The sequence below is a fragment of the Stegodyphus dumicola genome, chromosome 4, assembly GCF_044657685.1.
Source record: "Stegodyphus dumicola isolate Sdum_Otavi_A_Nest chromosome 4, ASM4465768v1".
Lineage (NCBI taxonomy): Eukaryota > Metazoa > Arthropoda > Arachnida > Araneae > Eresidae > Stegodyphus > Stegodyphus dumicola.
The window spans coordinates 243913348-243931965 of record NC_140771.1 but is presented as its reverse complement, the minus strand read 5'-3'; the positions used below and the strand labels follow the sequence as shown (position 1 = coordinate 243931965).

The 18618-nt window shown below is 30.8% G+C and overlaps 1 protein-coding gene across 2 annotated transcripts in view; it reads right to left on the bottom strand.

Moving 5' to 3' along the window:
* The window catches only part of LOC118193353 (rho guanine nucleotide exchange factor 39-like), a 61715-nt gene that overhangs the window by 15499 nt on the left and 27598 nt on the right, over positions 1-18618 (bottom strand). For both annotated transcript variants that reach the window (XM_035364435.2, XM_085816155.1), the window contains exons 5-8: positions 15953-16029; positions 10128-10186; positions 6023-6186; positions 1501-1698 (exon numbers count right to left, since the gene is read on the bottom strand). In XM_035364435.2, the coding sequence (XP_035220326.1) occupies positions 1501-1698; positions 6023-6186; positions 10128-10186; positions 15953-16029 (498 nt within the window). The remainder of the gene's footprint in view (positions 1-1500; positions 1699-6022; positions 6187-10127; positions 10187-15952; positions 16030-18618) is intronic.

Genomic DNA, 18618 nt, shown 5'->3' with positions numbered 1-18618 from the left:
CTTTTGGGGTATTTATTTTTACTCAAAAGCAATTGCCAATAATTTATAAAATTGTCTGCAGTATTTCTCTCCAGTTTGTTTTGGAATTTTTGTGTTTTTTAGCTCTGTGCAGCCATGAATGCTAAAGGAAAAGAAACTTTGCCTGGAATTCAAAAATTAGTTATTAATTTGCATATTGAACGTGGAAAATCTATTAGAGAAACTACTGAAACAGTTAACTTCAGTCATTCAACAGTTTTCAGTATTATTAAACGATATAAAAAGAATCATATGATTCAGGATAAAAGAAGACATGGCCGACCATCAAAGCTATCCAATGGAATAAAGCGAATTATCGTTCGAAATATTTAAAAAAAATCAAAGAATGAGTGTTCCTAAAGTTGCTGCTGATTTACAAGCATTATATGGAGTAATTGTTAATTCTGAAACTATTAGAAGAGTAATTCGATCTGCTGGATATCACGGTAGAGCAGCCGGGAAAAAATTCTTCGTAAGTGAAAAGAATAGAAAACTCAGACTGGCTTTCACAAAATCCAACATAAATAAGAACTTTGATTACTGGAATGAAGTTATATTTGCTGACGAGAGTAAATTTAATATATTTGGTTCTGATGGTAGAATCTTGGTGTGGAGAAAACCCAGGGAAGAATTTCGCAAACAGGACTTGGTGCCAACAGTAAAACATGGTGGAGGAGGAGTTATGGTACGGGGGTGTAAGTCGTCCGCTGGAGTTGGTAATCTTGTTTTTATTGACAGTATAATGGATCAGTACAAGTATATTGACATTTTAAATCAAATTAATCATTTGAAATCTTCAGCACGAAAATTGAACCTTCATAACGATTTTTAATTCTACCAGGACAATGACCCCAAGCACAGTGTTTTGAACGTTAGACTCTGGCTGCTGTATAACTGTCCTGAAATAATAAAAACACCCCCACAATCTCCACAATTAAATCCCATAGAGAATATTTGGCAAGAATGGGAATCAAGAATTTGCAAACACACCATTTCTTCAAAACAACAATTAAAATCGGTGCTTCAAGAAGAATGGGGTAAAATCACTCCAGAAATCACAAAAAAATTAGTCGAATTCATCCCAAGAACATTAAATCATGTTTTAAAAGTAAAAGGAAATCCAACAAAATATTAAAACCTTTTAAAAAGTAAAAATTTTGGATAAATATTTGCTGGAAAAGTAAGTGTCCCATCACTTAAGTGAACCATTTTCTGCTCCATTCTAAACAATTGTATTTTTATTAAATTAATATTTTAATATTTTGAGAAAATGTATGTTATGTAATAATTGTTACTAAATTTAAGTATGAAACACACCCACAAAAAATTTTACATGCTTTTTAAATTAATTTTATTGCAGTTTCCTTCTGTAAAGCACAAGTGTCCCATAACTTTTTAGAGACACTGTATATATGTGAGAAAATGTGGTATTAATATTACATATTATTTCTTATTTGACAGTCTGATTTGTATCTTACTAACCTTGAAGAGAGTCCCTTCCATGGAATTACTGCCCATTACGCTTGAAACTGTGCAAATATTGAGAGGAAACACAGCAATGCACTTCAGAGATTCTTTTATATCATAGTCAACAGATGGAATCACCACTCTGCAGCATAGAAGAATATCACTGAAAAGAAAAGCTACTTGCTTCTTCAGACGTTGTTTTTTACATTTTACCTACAGAACAATAATAACATATTTTATACTCTCTCTTTTAACCCATAGATAGAATAAAAATTTTAAAAATTATACATTTCATTCTGTTTTTACACGAAATGAAAATAAAGATTTATTCTTAGTTTGCACATGCCATTTTGATTTAACACAAGTAGGCCAAGCCAGTTTCTAAGTTTTTTTTTGTTTTGTTTTTGTATATAAATTCTGAGAAACATAATTTTTATTTGTGGCATAGTACTATACACATGCATGAATAAACTGCCTATTTACTAGATGGTAAACAAGAAGGCCTGAGTGACCACTGCTACTTTTACAGAATGGCATGGTTCAACAAATGTTTGGTCCCAGAAGTCAGATGTTATATGCATATGAAAGGTCTTGAATTTAACCTTGATGTGATTCTTGATAAGGCAACTGACCACATATCTTGAAACACTCAACCATACAAATTTTATTTCTGTCACCTAATACTACATTTTTGTACAACTGCTACACCATGTTATAATTGCATCATTCAAATACTACATAAAATGGACATTACAGCATGTTTTAGAGAAACTGAATGATGAAATATTATCAGTCACTGAAGTGGGGAAGAATTCTTAATTAAGGATTATATTAAGCAAGTTGGATTAGCATTAACTAAATTAAAACTAGCAACTCTGAATACAAGCTTTGAATGGTCTTTACACATTGGCCACAATGTGTAAAAAGCAAGGATACCAGCATCCTTATGCAACCAAATTTCACTACAAATGGCATGCAATTAGTGGAGAAGGTTTTAATGATTTATCATTTGAAGGTATTGATGAATTGTTACTCAACAAAGCTTTAAATGAAGATGAAATATTAGAAGTTGTTCAAGAAACTTTTAACCCCACAGAACACAGTGCTAATGAAGAAAGTGATCCAATTCTAAATGTAGATTTAATAAAATTCTGGAACTGAGCAGTTTCAATGTGAACTAAAGTTATTGATAACCTCTTTTAGATAATTATATAACAGCCTAATCAAAACACGACAATGATTAATAATCAAATTTATTCATAAAACTAGTGAAACATTAGACCTAGAGAAGACTTGTGCTAATTTTGCGCAAAAAATCACAGGAGGAATTTTATTAATAGAGGAAGATGATGTTCATAACTTTTCTAGTGTTTACAATTTATACTCCCCAAAAGACATAGACTCTACAATTTTAGAAATTTACTTCGGTTTGAAAAATTCATTCCAAAACATTTTGATAAGATTAACCGAAATGCTGATCACAATAAGCGATGTATTTTCCATGTTTTCATATATAAATGGGCAAGACTTCAACAATTCAGTAACAGTATCCAAATGATAACATTAACTGCAATCACAATAAACAGCATTTACTGTAGCATTTCTACAATATACTACAGTTTCCCATAGATGGCATTTTATAGCCACAACACCAAGAGTAAATACAGTTGTCTGTAGGGCTGAAAACCACAGGAGTGTGAATCATTTGAAATTTTTATAAAGAAGGTTTGGGGATAATACTGAACTCTGATTTATCAAAGAAATGTAAAGAAAATAATTTCGGCATCATTAAAAAAAAAAAAAAAAAAAAAAAAAAAAAAAAAAAAAAAACTTAACAAATATTTCAACTAATTATGCTAAAGAAATTGAACTTATGTAGGAAGTAAATATTATTATTTTTTTTTAATATTTCATTTGGGGGATGGATATTCAGTTTGACTTATTGAAAATCTGAATTACAGAAAAATCTAATGTATCTAATTTTCATAATTGTTAAGACACATTAATGTAAACACATGTTAATATTCAGAATAACCCCCATGCACAGTTGATGGCATCTAGACAGACAGGTAAAGGTTCAATAAGTTGATGACAAATGTTTTCAGGGATATGGAACCATACTGAAGGCTGCTGAAGGATACATGGCAAAGTATCCATAGAGCGTTCAACCCATGCAAGGTGGTCTCGTAGACTCTGGATTGAATTTAAATCTGAGAAATTTAAAGATCAGAGAACTACAGCAAAGTTTTTCTCATGCTCTTTTAACAATCACATGCAGTCCTAGCTGTGTAACATGTTAGATTATGCTGGATGACACCACCATTCTCAGGGAAAGCAATTTGCATATATATATGTGTGTATATAGTCAGTTAAGATTGATACATAGCACTGTCCACAATCACAAGTGGACCCAGAGAATGCCACAAAAACAATCCCTGGACGACAACATTGTGTCTACTAGCTTGTATTGCTTACAAATGGTTGAGATATATTTGTTTTCTGATGTTTCTTGCCATATGCCAAAGTTTCCTGCAAATATCTACCCATTCATAAGTGCAAGAAATGTAATTCATTGGAGAAGGCAACCTCTTACTAATCAGTTGAGATTCATTGTTGGTATTGCCATACAGAATCAGGCCCCATCTGTCGATGAGCCCTAATTCATAGCAAAGGTACTATCACAATTCATTTTCTTGCAGACATAGAAAGGTTTGCTGAACTGTTGTTTTGGACATACTTCTGGTAACTCCCTGGTATATTTGGGTTGGAAATCATTCCACTGTAGCACGTCTATTGATTTCAATGCATCGTCACAGCCACTGCTAATTTCTTTTATCTATATCAAGTGGTGCTCCAAAAATGTGCATGTTGCTTATTTTGATGGTGCCTTTCTGTAATTCTTGGTACACTTTAAGCAAGCAGCATGCGAACATTTCACAATGGCATAGTTTTCAAAATGCTGCCACTGCTGGCCTGTACCTAAAATCTTTCCTTGCTGTAAATCTGATAAATCGCTCATCTTTTTCATGAGAACAACTGAAATGTATCCTGAATGTCTAAAACACATTTTATGTAACCACCAAACCTGCTGCTGAAACATGCCTTACATCGATAAGTTATTTAGCATTAACATCAACTGTAAGAGGTGACCACATTAATATGATTCAACGCTATGTATCTTAAATTTCTTTCCTAACATAAATAAGCCATGTATAAAATTCATGAAAAGTATTGAATACTAGATATCAGTAGTCAACATATTACAGAAAATTCTGATTGTAATTAAATTAAACTGGTACATTCTGAAAGGATCCGATTGAAAAATCTTATTTAAATGCATTTCATGTAAAATTCTGATTTGAGATTAATTGGATTTGTTTCGATTTAATTTTATTGCTTACAAGCAATAATTTCTTTTTTCAAATTACATTTTACAATTTAATAACTATGTCTTGCTTCACTTAATAAACAAAAATCTACAGCTTCAGAATTAGTTATAGTCATGAAGGAAAACTTAGACTTCCACCTTCTGTAATTCAATAGTGATATTCAATTTCTTGCTCACAATCAGTATTGAAATTAGAATTTGTATGTCAAATGCTAATTATTATGCATAATTAGTAACATATTAAATAATACTGAATGTTAACACTCAGAACTCATTTATGTGTAGTGGCACTAATATTCCTTAGCAGACATATCTGTTTAAAAAATCTAGCAGTTCTGAAACATATTTTAAGTTAGCTACAAAAATATTATTTGTCATTAATAATATACATCCAAGAATGCTTGCAATAAGTTGAATCTATTTAAAAATTGACCGTGAGTCTTGACTTAAAAGCACCAAGTGAACAAAATATGTCATATACATTAAGGCAAATATTTTTTTTACAAACAGTTTTCAAGCTAAAGACTGGAACACATATATTCCCGCTGTAGTTAATAGTGGGATACATATGTCCCACACATAGCGATTGACTTACTATAAGCACATCTATGATTCTGGAAAACTTTATTATACTTTTTTATAATAACATATAATAAAGTTTTAATATTTATAATATTTTAATTTATAAATATAAATCTTTATTATACTTTACTATAAATAATAATTAATTTATAATATTGTTTTAATAATTTTTTTTATTTAGAAACTGTATTATAGATTTACATCATATAGAGCAGGGTAGAAAGCATTATTTACATAACCCAACATTGCCCATTGGCAACTCATTCTTTTCTCTATGTTTATTTATGTACGAGTACAGACGCATCTTGATTTTCCAACTATTGGAAGATGATCCCCAACCTTCAGAAGATTCAAAGCAGTAATTTTAATTAATTATTAATTTTTAAACTTTTAATGGGACATATATGTCCCTTTAGTAGTCAAAGCATTAAGGGCACAATTTAAGTTGGAATTGAAACATGCATCCATGACAGAAAGGTAAATAATATGCCCAAAGTATAAATACAACATTTAAATTTAAATTAATCAACATTGAAAGTATTTTCTCAAATGTACATTAAGAATTACCTGAAATAGATATCCTTCTTTTAGTAATAGTCTACCTGGGAAGATAATTTTGGGATTACGATTAATGAAAAGTTTCTGTATCTGATACATACGGGTATAATTCTTTCGTAAAGATGATAGCATTTCCATTCCAGTCAATGCCTTTTCAACAGCACATAAAATACCTACAATATAAATGAAATGGGATTCAGCAGCACACAAACCATTTATCAGCAAATCCAGAAAATATAATGTGATTAGAACTCGTAATATTTGCCTAATAATGAGGAGGAATGGTAGTTAATATTAGGAATATAAAAAATTGCTTTGGTTTAAACATTTATAATCGCACAATAGTTTGACAAAAGAATTTATTATTTGTTTGAGTCATCTGAATGATACATTTTTAAAAGAAGGAGGAATCATTTTAAAATGTATATGCTGCATTATTCACTAAATACATACTATACATAAAGCATTTTTGGTATTTCGGTTATTGCCCTCCCAATTTCAACATTCAATAGAATTGCTAACAGAACTTCCTTGTTTTTTTGGGTATTCTCAAACACAATATGACATTGGCCAACTTATGCTATACTACAGGCATTTGAGTACATGTGGATTTATATGCTTTATATTGAACATTAGCCATTCCCACTGCTGTAAAAATGCCACTAAAAACCCATTCAGTCTTCCTTTGCCACTTCACGCTTCATGTTTTTCAGTTTCAGTGCTTCGCGCGTTTTTTCAAAATATTCATAAAAAAATACAACTATGTAGGCAGCCACATTGTGGAAAGGAGCATTGTTTCATGTTGATGCCCAAGAGAGAAGGATCCCTGCATGTCAAACAAAGAGATGAGTTGACTCTGAGTATGTACCACGGGCTCTCATAAAGGCCATAAATTCTAGCTGGAAGAAATTATGGCCAAACATGATGCCTGACTATCCAGGCTTCACTCCTGAAGGATTTGTCAACATGACAAAAGAAGACATCAGCGACCTTATCGATTGCCACTCGGACCCACTGACCGATGAAGACCTCCTTGAAATGGCAAAATATGGAAGTGAAGAAGAAAACGAAGAGGAAGGCGAAGAAGAAACTGAAAAGTGTGGCCTTACTCTAGAGAATCTGCAACAATTGTGCAACATGGCAAGAGCAATGCAACAATTTGCGCAAGACATTGACGGCAATATGGTTCGAGCTGTTGAGTTCAGCAATCGCGTTGTCGGAGTTATATCCTTGTACACAGGAATTTTGAATTCAGAATACAGAGGAATCTTTCATCTCAAGAAAAAACAAAGACAAAAACTACCCATCACTATGTTTCTCTCCAAGGTAAAGGCCCCAGCTCTAGCATCAGCTCGTCCAACAGATGAGTCTCCGAGTGAGCCTCTACGATCAAGTGAGAGCTTCTCCTCCACCACCAACACGACTCATTGCCTCTCTCAGGAAGCAATGCTGATTAATGTTTATTATTGTATAAGGTTTTGTAATTAACCTCATTAATTAGCACTGACACGTTTAAGTAAATACGTATACTGTTATAATTTTTCTCTTAAATGTGTGAAGTATAAATACTGTTTACATATTTAAAACATTCTTGTACCTGCATACATGAAAATTCCTAGGGGCAAATCCTATTTTGTGGTTTTTCAGCTTTTGTGGAAGGTTCTGCTCCCCATTAACTGTGAAAAACGAGGGATCACTGTATACCCATATAGACCTTTGTTCCTTTCCTCATAAAACTTCTTATTTCCAATAGATGATTTTTTATTAGAATTTGTGAACAGAATAATATATAAAAGTCATAAAGATAACCAAGCAAAAGTTTTTTATCAGTTCACAAAGTGAACAACGAGTTGCCGATTTTTCGTGGGATTGAGAATAATCAGAAAGTGCCATATATAATCAATAAAAGTATGATTAGTCAATATTTAATAAAATAAATTTTGTGTGGCTAAGCTATACATCACTTTACACTTTATATTAAAAAAACTGAACAAATTTAACCTCAGCTCTTCAGATCCAAACATAAAACAAGTGTGTTACCAAATTCATTCACTCTAAGAATATGTTTACGAAGTGCAGCAACATAACTTAAGTTTTTGATGGTCATCAATGAGCTCATTCATATTTCAGTTACACATCACAGTGGGTGCAAATGAACACAGCTTGCATTGCAAATTTATGATAAACAGATATTGTGCATTTGGGATGAAAGAATTGCTTAATCACGAATCTGCCATAGGGTTAATACTGAAATCTTGAATTTTACACACATATTTTACATCAAAATTCAAGTTTTATTCAAATTTATAAGTTTACAACTAACAACAGTAGCAAGTCTTTTAAAATAATGATTGTACAATTCATTTTACAAAAGCAAAAATCATATTAAAAACGAGTCTTAACTTTTTCCTAAAATTAAAATTAAAGCCAAAAATATCAGTGCCTGATTGCCTAAGTTCAGTTTATATGAAATGAAATTCAAAGAATAAAGAATAAAGTGCATGCAGGTTTGTGTGTATACATACATACATAATTGCATATTCATTATCCAGGATATTAGGGTAAAATTTGCATATACTTCATATAGTATTATATCCAAAGTATTGGGTTGTTCGGAAAGTAATTTCGTTTTTTTTGGGGAACATGAAAGACAATTTTCGTATAACGAATAAATATTTTATTAAATTATATATTTGCCATTCTGGTCCAACACCTTTTGCCATCTTTCTGGCAGTAACATGATTCCCCGCTCATAAAAGTTTTGGTCCTTGCTGGCAAAAAACTGATTCAGGTGGTTTTTGACATCTTCATTTGAGGTAAAGGTTTTACCATCCAAAAAATTTTGCAGGGACCGGAACAAATAATAATCGGAAGGCGCCAGATCTGGAGAATATGGTGGGTGTTGCAGTATGTCCCATTCAAGCTGTAAAAGCTTTTGGGGAGTGACCAAACTTGTATGAGGTCTCGCATTATCCTGGTGGAACACTACACCCTTCCTGTTGGTTAATTCTGGCCTCTTCTGTTTAAGTGCATCATTCAATTTGTTCAGCTGATGACAATAGACTTCCGAATTAATAGTTGTATTGTCTCCGGTAAAAGCTAAAAAAAAAAAAAAAAAAACGATTCCTTTGAAATCCCACCAAACGGACAGCATCACCTTTTTTTGGTGAATGTTGGCTTTTGAAACGCTTTGAGCCGGTTCATCTTTTCTGCTCCATGACCTCTTGCGTTTCACATTGTTGCATATGACCCATTTTTCGTCCCCAGTAATAAGCCGCTGCAAAAATGGATCATTTTTCTGACGTTTGAGGAGCGAATCACACACGTCAATGCGACGACACAAATTTCGCTCCGTAAGAACATGAGGCACCCACACATCGAGCTTCGAGGTTAAACCCAGGCCTTTCAAGTGGCCATAAACAGTCGAATTTGACAAATTTAACCTCTCACCAATCTCTCGTGTGGTTATTCGCCGATTTGCATCAACTAATGCCTTTATCGCATCTTTGTCAGTTTCGACCGGCCTTCCAGACCGTGGTGCATCTTCGACATCAAAATTGCCGGATCGAAACCAGTTCTGGCACTGGCGTACTGTTAACACGCCTTCTCCAATCACATCCGTCAATTTTTTTCTCGCTTGGACAGCATTTTTACCTTTTCTGAAGTAAAAAAGTAAAATATGACGAAAATGCTGCTTATTGCTCTCCATATTTAAAAGGGCACCAACCAAAAACTACTGCGTAGAATTAATAGAACTTTTTCACACACAAGCCTTGTAATATCAGCTCTCAAGACATATAATGGTTATGTGGCTTAAGTGTGAAGTTGATTTCGAAAAAATGTAATTAAGTCCTCTAACGGGAAAAAACAAAATTACTTTCCGAACAACCCAATACATGATTGAGATAAAAGCAATTTCTGCCTTATAAGCCATAGAATGAAAAACAAAGCAATAAATTAATATTGATAGTTGGATTAGGAACTAAAGCTGCATTATTTATATTATTTTTCATAATATTAATTACTCAATTAATGATTACATACTAATGATTACAAACATGTAAAGATAGAGTTTAAGTACACGTTATGAAATAAAAATTGAAATAATACTCACTTCTGTATTGTGGTTCATCTGGCATAGCATTACACAGATTTTCAAATATTTTTTTATACCTAATAAAAGTCAATACTGTGAATAAATAAATTCTCTACACATGTTAACTACATGAACTTAATATTAAAAGTCAATGGATTATCAGCTCAAAGATAATAATATTTGTAGAACTTCACAAGGTGCAACTAGTGCGGCAAGAAGCACTAGTTGCAAATGCACATCTAAGCGTTGCAAATGCACATCTAAATATAAATATAAGCATTAGCAACAGCACAATCAAACTGTAAACACATTGTGGCAATGTAATTATTTTGAAGCATCTTCCCGTTTCTAATATAATGCAATTAGCCTGCTGCAGTATTAATGTGAAATTAGGCATTGTATTTATATAACGCAGGTCATATTCCCTTTACATTTAGCTTACTTTATTGTAATAAAAAAAAAGCATAATACAAATAACATATGGAATGTGTATATATCTATTATTAATGTTATCAATACAATTCCATATAAACAAATCAAATCAGCAAATGTAAACAATAAAATAAGTTAAGCTTTTTTGAAGCGAAAAATTATACATGAATGTGCAACTAAGAGGGATGCTAGCACCCCTACTGCTATGTAATTCAGAAGTCATGTGCAGATTACTTTAATACTATATTGCACGTTTTGAATTCCATGTACTTCTGCAGCAAAGATTCTAATTCTGATGGCAGAGTCTTTAGGACAGTCAGTCTACATCCTATAAATGAGGTGTCTTGTCTGCATCGTAAATGAGACTGCACCTTGGTAAATTAAACTTACATCATTCTACTCTAATATATATGGATTACTTCAATGTACTGCACATATTCCTAGATAATAATATCTTTGAAAAATAGATTTTGCTATGTAGCTCAAAATTTCTCAAATTTATTGACAATATAAGACATAATTTAACTCAGGCACTATAATCAGTTTCTTACCACATACTTCCCTTTGAGATGCTTTACATTTTTTAATAAAGCTGCTATTATATATTTTTTAAAATGCAGTAAATATGCAACTAATAAAAGGTACAACTTCAGACTATTTTTATATTGAATCCATAACAAAATGCCAAAAACTGATGAGAAAAGATCAAAATATTTACTATTTACTGATATTTATTTGGCTTTAGATTTTATGTAATAAATAAAAATTTAAGTATTTGTACTACTAACAGAAACTTAATATAAGAGCTTTGCTATTAATTTAAAAATAGCTTTTAAAAAGTGTTCTTTGTTATGAGGCGACCATTAAAATTCTTATATGGTAATAAAGGTATTAACATCTCTAAAGTAGCATTCATTTCTGTTTAAATATATTTGATTATAAATAACACATCTCTGACTTGTTCTAGGTTTATTTCTCGATCATTCTGAAAACATTAAATATCAGTATGAGAGTTGAGTTTGATATTTTTCATAACTGCTATGTTTTCATTCCCTTAAGTTCTCTACAATAAACAAATTTAATTCACTTTGAAGAAATATCTCTTTTCCTACATTATATGGAATCTGCTGGACATCATATTAATAATCATAAACATCAAAATGTTTTAACTGCTTCTAAGGGTTATGGTTATTGGAACAGGCAAAGTTCCCAAGGGCTATATGCTTAGGTTTAGGGATGCCTTCATAAAGGAATTTCTAAGGGAAGCTGGCTTGTATTTATGCAACATACGGGGCAAACCAAGCATACAACCAACCAATTTGCCTGGATTTGAACCCAAAACGAACTACCAATATTCAGCTTTATCTCACTCTAATTATTAATTTTCTAATTTGCAAATTTGTTTTCAATTTTTTTTTATAGTTAACTGCTTCAGTTTTTCTCTGCTTAAACACTTAACAATTATTATCATAAGTTTTAATGTTATCAAAAATATTTCAGCATTTTTCACAAAATATCTTCTCGTGTGCTCAGATCAATTAGGACTTTTATTTAACAATTACATTCTAAAAAGGATGACTTTATTGCCTCCATAATTTTCTGCTTTGCCTTGTAATTTAAAATCAATAGCGATGAATTTTGTTCACTTCATGTATTTTTGGATCACTATCAACAGGAAATGTGTCTGAATACTTGTAACCGTTTAATTTTTTTTTTTAACCTATGACATCTTTAATTTTTACTCTTTCAAAATCAGTTATACTTATGCAAATAAAAAAGGAAGGTAAGTTTTATTTGTGTACAAGTAAGTGGCAACAGTCATAGTACAAAGTGAATGGCAATAATAGAATTTCTGAGTAAATGATGACAGTGATTAATGTTACTATGTCTTCTCTGTTATATAATAATTTTTCTCCCCTGTGTTTTTTTTATGTGATGCACTGAGTAAAATAATATATATATATAACCAAACATGCTTTTCACATAAATACAAAATTCTTAAAATGATAGCAGGTTCATGGATAGGTTACTTAAATGAGGTTACAGTTATTTGTGAAGAATTAATGTGAATAGAATTGCTTTAAAAGAAATAAAATATCTGTGAATGAAAATGTAGTTAGTTATATTGAAAAGATAAATGATATCATTTCATTCCAAGCTTGCATATTTCAAATAATAATATTATTTAAGTTATTTTGTTTATATAACCAACATAATAATGAAAATTTCTAAGTAAGTTGAAAGATGAACCTAAAAAGACAGAGTGGATTAAAAAAAGTATTCCAAAGCTTAAAAAGTAATTTCTTGGGCAGAATAATCAAATAATATATTAAACTGTATTAATTTAAAAGATATGTTTGATTAACTATGTTCTACACATGAAAGATGTTTTGATCAATAAAGTATACCCTTCTGCAAAAACTTTTTAATGTTAAATATTAAAAAAGAATAATTGTATATTAGTAAAACATAAAATCTGGCATGTATGTAAAATTCATTAAAAGAACCAGTTAATGAAAAGACGATAATCTTTAACATTTTGATAATTTATTAACTAGTTAAACATGAATTTGATAACTTATTAACTAGTTAAACATGAATTTGATAACTAGTTAAACATGAATATTTCATTAGTGCTTGGAAATAAATGCCAGCTGTTGTCAAAACATTAAAACTTTTTAAAATTTATTAAAATAATAATAATAAAAATTGTAAATAAAGAAAACATATAGAGTCATTAGGTTATTTCGAAGCAGGAAAGCTGAAAAATGAGCAATGCCCTCACCGGGAATCGAACCACGGACCTCTCGAATACGCAACGAGCATGCTGGCCACTACACCATGCTAAGGCATGCTATGGAGGCGGAAGCAATACCCTATAAACAGTGTTAAATAAACATATTTAAAAAAAAAAAAAAAAAAAAAAAAAAAAAAAAAAAAAAAACTAATTTTAATAGTTAAGAGAAAATATATACATCAAGCAGATCTTTACTTTCTAAAAGAAAGGTGACATCTATGCATCTGAAATGTATGGAATAAATAAGATTTTTTAAAATTTTATTCTTTATATTTTGCTCTTTAACAATTTTTTTTTTTTCAGTTTTAAATAAGGGACTTTTTTTTTTTTTTTTTTTCAAGTAGTTTATTACACTCACTCCTTAAAAATAAGAAAAAACATGGAATACTTTCACAAAAATTTTCAAAATTTTCTTTTCATCAATGTGTTCTTTTTTCTTCTCCTGCATTTTAGAGTACAACATATAAAATGCAAGGTATTTATCTCCCTCCTTAAGACATTCCTTCGTAGTATCATTGGAAGTATGCTCAGCGTTTGAATCCAGACAAGGACATTGCACATTGTTCACTTCTTCTGTTCTGGAATAAAATGCTTAATAGTCTCTAAATTGGAACCCAAACTACAATGTGATAGATAATAATTTCTCACCCCCAGTATTTAGCCACTGGGTCCTCACTCCCCAGTCACCCTTGAAATGGGAGACAATGAAAAGTATTTTCTCCTTCCTTACTATGTGCCTTCATGGTGTAACTGGAAGCATGTCCACCTAGCAACTGGGAGGTCCGGAGTTTGAGTTCTGGCAAGGGCATTGCACAGATTTCATGTTTCCCGCTCTGGAATATAATGCCTTAACTGTATCTATAACTTATTTTAAATTTTATAATATGTTTCTTATGTTTCTCAGTGCCTTAATAACAATAAAAAATATTTTGATATATCCAAGTATTTATGAATTCTGATTGCTGTTAGAACTATATATTTTTCATAAAATAATATCTCTATAAAATTCACACTTCAAAAAATCATGTTAGATATACAATTTATTCGTAACAGTAAAATTTGAATTAATTTTTTTGTTATAAGAATTAACGTATACATTTACCTTATAACGTAGCGCATAGTTTCAAACTTTAACAGCATTTGTGAGAGCATGATTAATTAGATAGAAGAAATCTTATCAGACACAAGATTCTTTTTTTTAATAAGCAGAGCGATTTTTATATAAATACCAACATATTGCCTTTTCCTAAAATTATTTTCATAATCTATATCACAAAAAAATTAAATGATCCCAAATCTTTACCTTAATTATCAAAAGGACCAACTTTTGCAACGCAATTTGCATATTAAAACATACTTAAACTAGGTAATTTGCTATACGAAAGCTTTTAAATAACACACTGAGAGAAATGTACATAATTTGCTGTTTCATTAATTCTAGTCGAACCTTTTTCCAAAACACTTCTTAACTGCCTATAAAATATCAAAATAATACCAAACCTGATTATTAAGCTATTGAAAAAGACTATTCAGTAGTAACCCTCAGATGTTGTTGTGCAGGTCCGCTTCACACAGCTAGTAGTGAAACTTAAATGATGAAATTGGCAATAGACAAACACAAATGATACTGTGAACACCTGCACGAGAATTTCTGTGGAAAATTCTAGAACTTTGAAGTGTTTCTTTTGATTAAATAAATTTTATTAACCCATCATCAGATCTGTGTGCATTCGAACCTGTACGCATGCAACAAATTTATTATTATCGAAATTATGCTAATGATAAGTATTAAAGTACATCTCAATAGCATAATTTCAATTTGTTCTCAAATTAATGGTTAAATTATAAAATCACAGGCTTCTCAACTATCGTATTCAAATAAGAAATGCGAACATTAGCAAACTCAAGCACAGAATTTTCATAAGACTTAGAATAAATGTTTGTGAAATTAAATACAGCCTTAGAACTTAAAAAGCACTGAAAATTGCTTCCATATAAAGCTCATTCAGTATGAAATACTGCTACATTTAATTACCAAAGCAGAAAAATCTGAGAAAATATGAAGTTTTAAAAGTAATTTAATGATTTTTAATTCAGTAAAATATTCATATTTTCATCATGCATACTGATAAAACACTGAAGTTTTCTCAAGAAAATTAAAATGCATACACACATCTTTCCAAATAACATACAGAATTACACAGCTGTTTCCAAATAATCTGTACGTAATGGTGGATATGTTCAGCATGCATCAATGAACTTAATTAAATGTAAATTATTAAAAATTAACAGTTTAACTAATCTTTGAGTAAAATTAAGCTGAATATTTTCCCATCTTTTTAGCAATTTGCTTAGGAAAAGGAATTCTAAATTAGAATATTACAATACTAAAACAATAGCAACAAACAAAAAGTTTGATACTTCCTTGTTGAAGGAAGCCGTTTAAATTTTTAGGCAATGTCTAAATTCTGTGCATTACAGAACTAGGCTTGCCAGTTTTGGCAGCTAAGTGAGGTAGCTCCTTAACAAGGAGGTATCATAAATTTTTCTTTTACAGTAACTTTCAATTAAAAAAAAGGTTGAAAATCATTGATAAAATATTTTTTATCATTACCTTGCAATATGAGACAGAGGTTCACGGAGAAGCTGCTGGCAATCATCTGTGTTTCCTTTATAGAATTTTAAAAATTTCTGCAATGAAAATTCATGTTACGGAATTAAAATATTACCTTTAAATTTGTTTGTATACCTTAAAAAAATCTAAAATAACAAAACTTATGTTCTCCCCCCACACACATTAGATAAGTTTAAATGCACTGCATATTTTGCTTTGTAGTAACTAAAATGCATTTTGTGCATTTTATTGCATGCAATACAGATGCATATAAGTGGCTCAGAAAAATGAGCAAACAGCAGGGTAATAATGCCAATTTTCTCAGTCCTTTCCTTCCTATGCAAACATCCCCATTCTTCCCTTTTTAAAACTTTATAAATTTGTGAGTATAGTATAAATAAGCTTTTTAATAATTGAAATATAGAGTTCTAAACAGCTGTTATGACAGAAATATTCAACTGTTTTGCTCTCTGTATAATGATACTCTCATTCTAATTTACAGAATTTCTATCATCCTTAAGCAAACAACAAGTTTTCCTTTCATCCTCATAATTAAAGTTGCATATTTAATTATAAGATGATTTTCCTTTTTCATATGCAAATATCTTCCATACAACTCTTTCTGCATGTATTGTTTTAGCAGTTCTAACAAACAAAATTCTTGCATACATTAATAATTACATATATTCCTAAATCATTGAAATCTCTCAGTTTTAGAATACTAAGTTCCCAAAGATGTATGTATCATTTGTGAACTTAATATTCTAAAATTAACTACCAATAAAACACTACCAAAATATCTTCAATTTCAGGCACATTGGACAGATAATGCAGTCACTAAAACTACACACACTGTTATGATTTATACTGCCAATTTGTTCACAACTAAATAAAATGAGAAATTTATGTATGTCATAATAAAAGCACAAGGAAAAAAGACGGAGCAGTGTCGATGCGTGCTTAGATCCATATTGAAGAAGAATTTTGATTGCGTAGTATTTAAAGAACTTGGCAGTTTTAATTCCATTTTTATTTCCAATTGATATTTGTGGCCACAATCACTTGGCACTCTAGTCGTGCCTTTCCACAGAGGATTTACATTTTTTATATTGCTGAGATAGAAAGCAAGCCAGCGAAATTACATCTTAGCAAAGTATCTTAGCATACATCTTAGAAACACATCTTACATCTTAGAAAACTTTACATCTTAGAAAAGCATCTTAGCATCTACGCACTTCAGCTGAAAGATGGAAGCATGCGAAGAGAAAAGTTTTGGTTTACAATTCGGCGATTGGTTGTCAAAAGGCATCTGGTATTAACGGTTACGTAAGATCGCATGATTAATTTGAATGACGCAATGCAGATAAGTTATTACGATTTTAGAATAGAGAGGAAGAATTAATGTTTATAGTTATATTATAATTCTGATTCATACATTTTTATCTTACATATTCCCCCCTTCAAAAAGAAAAAGGCGTAGCGATAGACACACCGAAAGACTGGATTACTCTTGCTAGGAAACTGTTTCCAGTTAAGATGCCGTTAGATGGTCTAGAAAATAGTAATTACCAATTTGTTTCTCCAAGGCAAACTGTTCCGAAGTGCTATTATCCCAGACCAGTGCAAGCCACTCCTTATCAAAGTTTTCGTAGTGTGAGACCTTTTAATTATCAAAAAGTGCAATACCGACCTCTACAGTATGCGTATTGGCCAATTCGATATCCACAATTACCTGCTATTAATTATAACACGGTTCCTAAAAGAGAAGTTAAAAAATGATATTACTTTAAAGTGAATGTCCAAATTGGACAGGAAAAAATTCCCAGTATTATTGATACGGGATCGCAAATTAACGTTTTACCGTTAAAAAGTTTTAGTAAAATTGGTGATAAATTTAGAGAAATTTCAGTGAAATCCCATGATAAAATATTTTCAATATCTAGTCAAGTCCATATAGAGAAAATAATCAAAGTAAAGTGTAAAGTAGGTAAAATAGAAAATAATGTGATATTTTATGTAGTAGATTCAAATTTGAATTATTTATTGCTTTCATCACCATGTGTTTCATTATTTAAATTACAATTGAATTTTCATAATTATGAAGTGTATCAGTTTGGAAAACAGGTAAGTAAAAATGTTAAAGTAGACAAGTTTTTCCAAAATAATTATGTATGTAAAAATGATATCGGTGCTGAACAATCTAGTAAATATTTTGATAATAGCGAAAATTTTGTATGTAAAAATGATCTTAGTTCTAAAAATTGTGGTAATTATTTTGAAAATAGTAAAAATTCTGATAGTAAATTACAGAAATTGTTGAATGATTATAACCATATATTTGCAAAAAGTAAATATGATGTTGGTTGTATAAGGGTTGAACCTCCCAGAGTTATATTAACTTCTGAATTACCAATAGCCTATAGACCATATAGAGCATCTCCTAAAGATAATAGTGAAATTAAAAAAACAAATAGATGAATTGTTAAAAGCTGGAATTATTAAACCTTCTTATAGTCCTTATGCTGCTCCTGTAACTTTAGCTTATAAGCAAGACGAGCAGTCCAGAAGCAGATTGTGTATTGATTTCAGGAAGCTTAACCAAATTACTAAAACTGATTCTGAACCTATTCCTAGAATTGATGCTGTATTAGATCAATTAACAAATG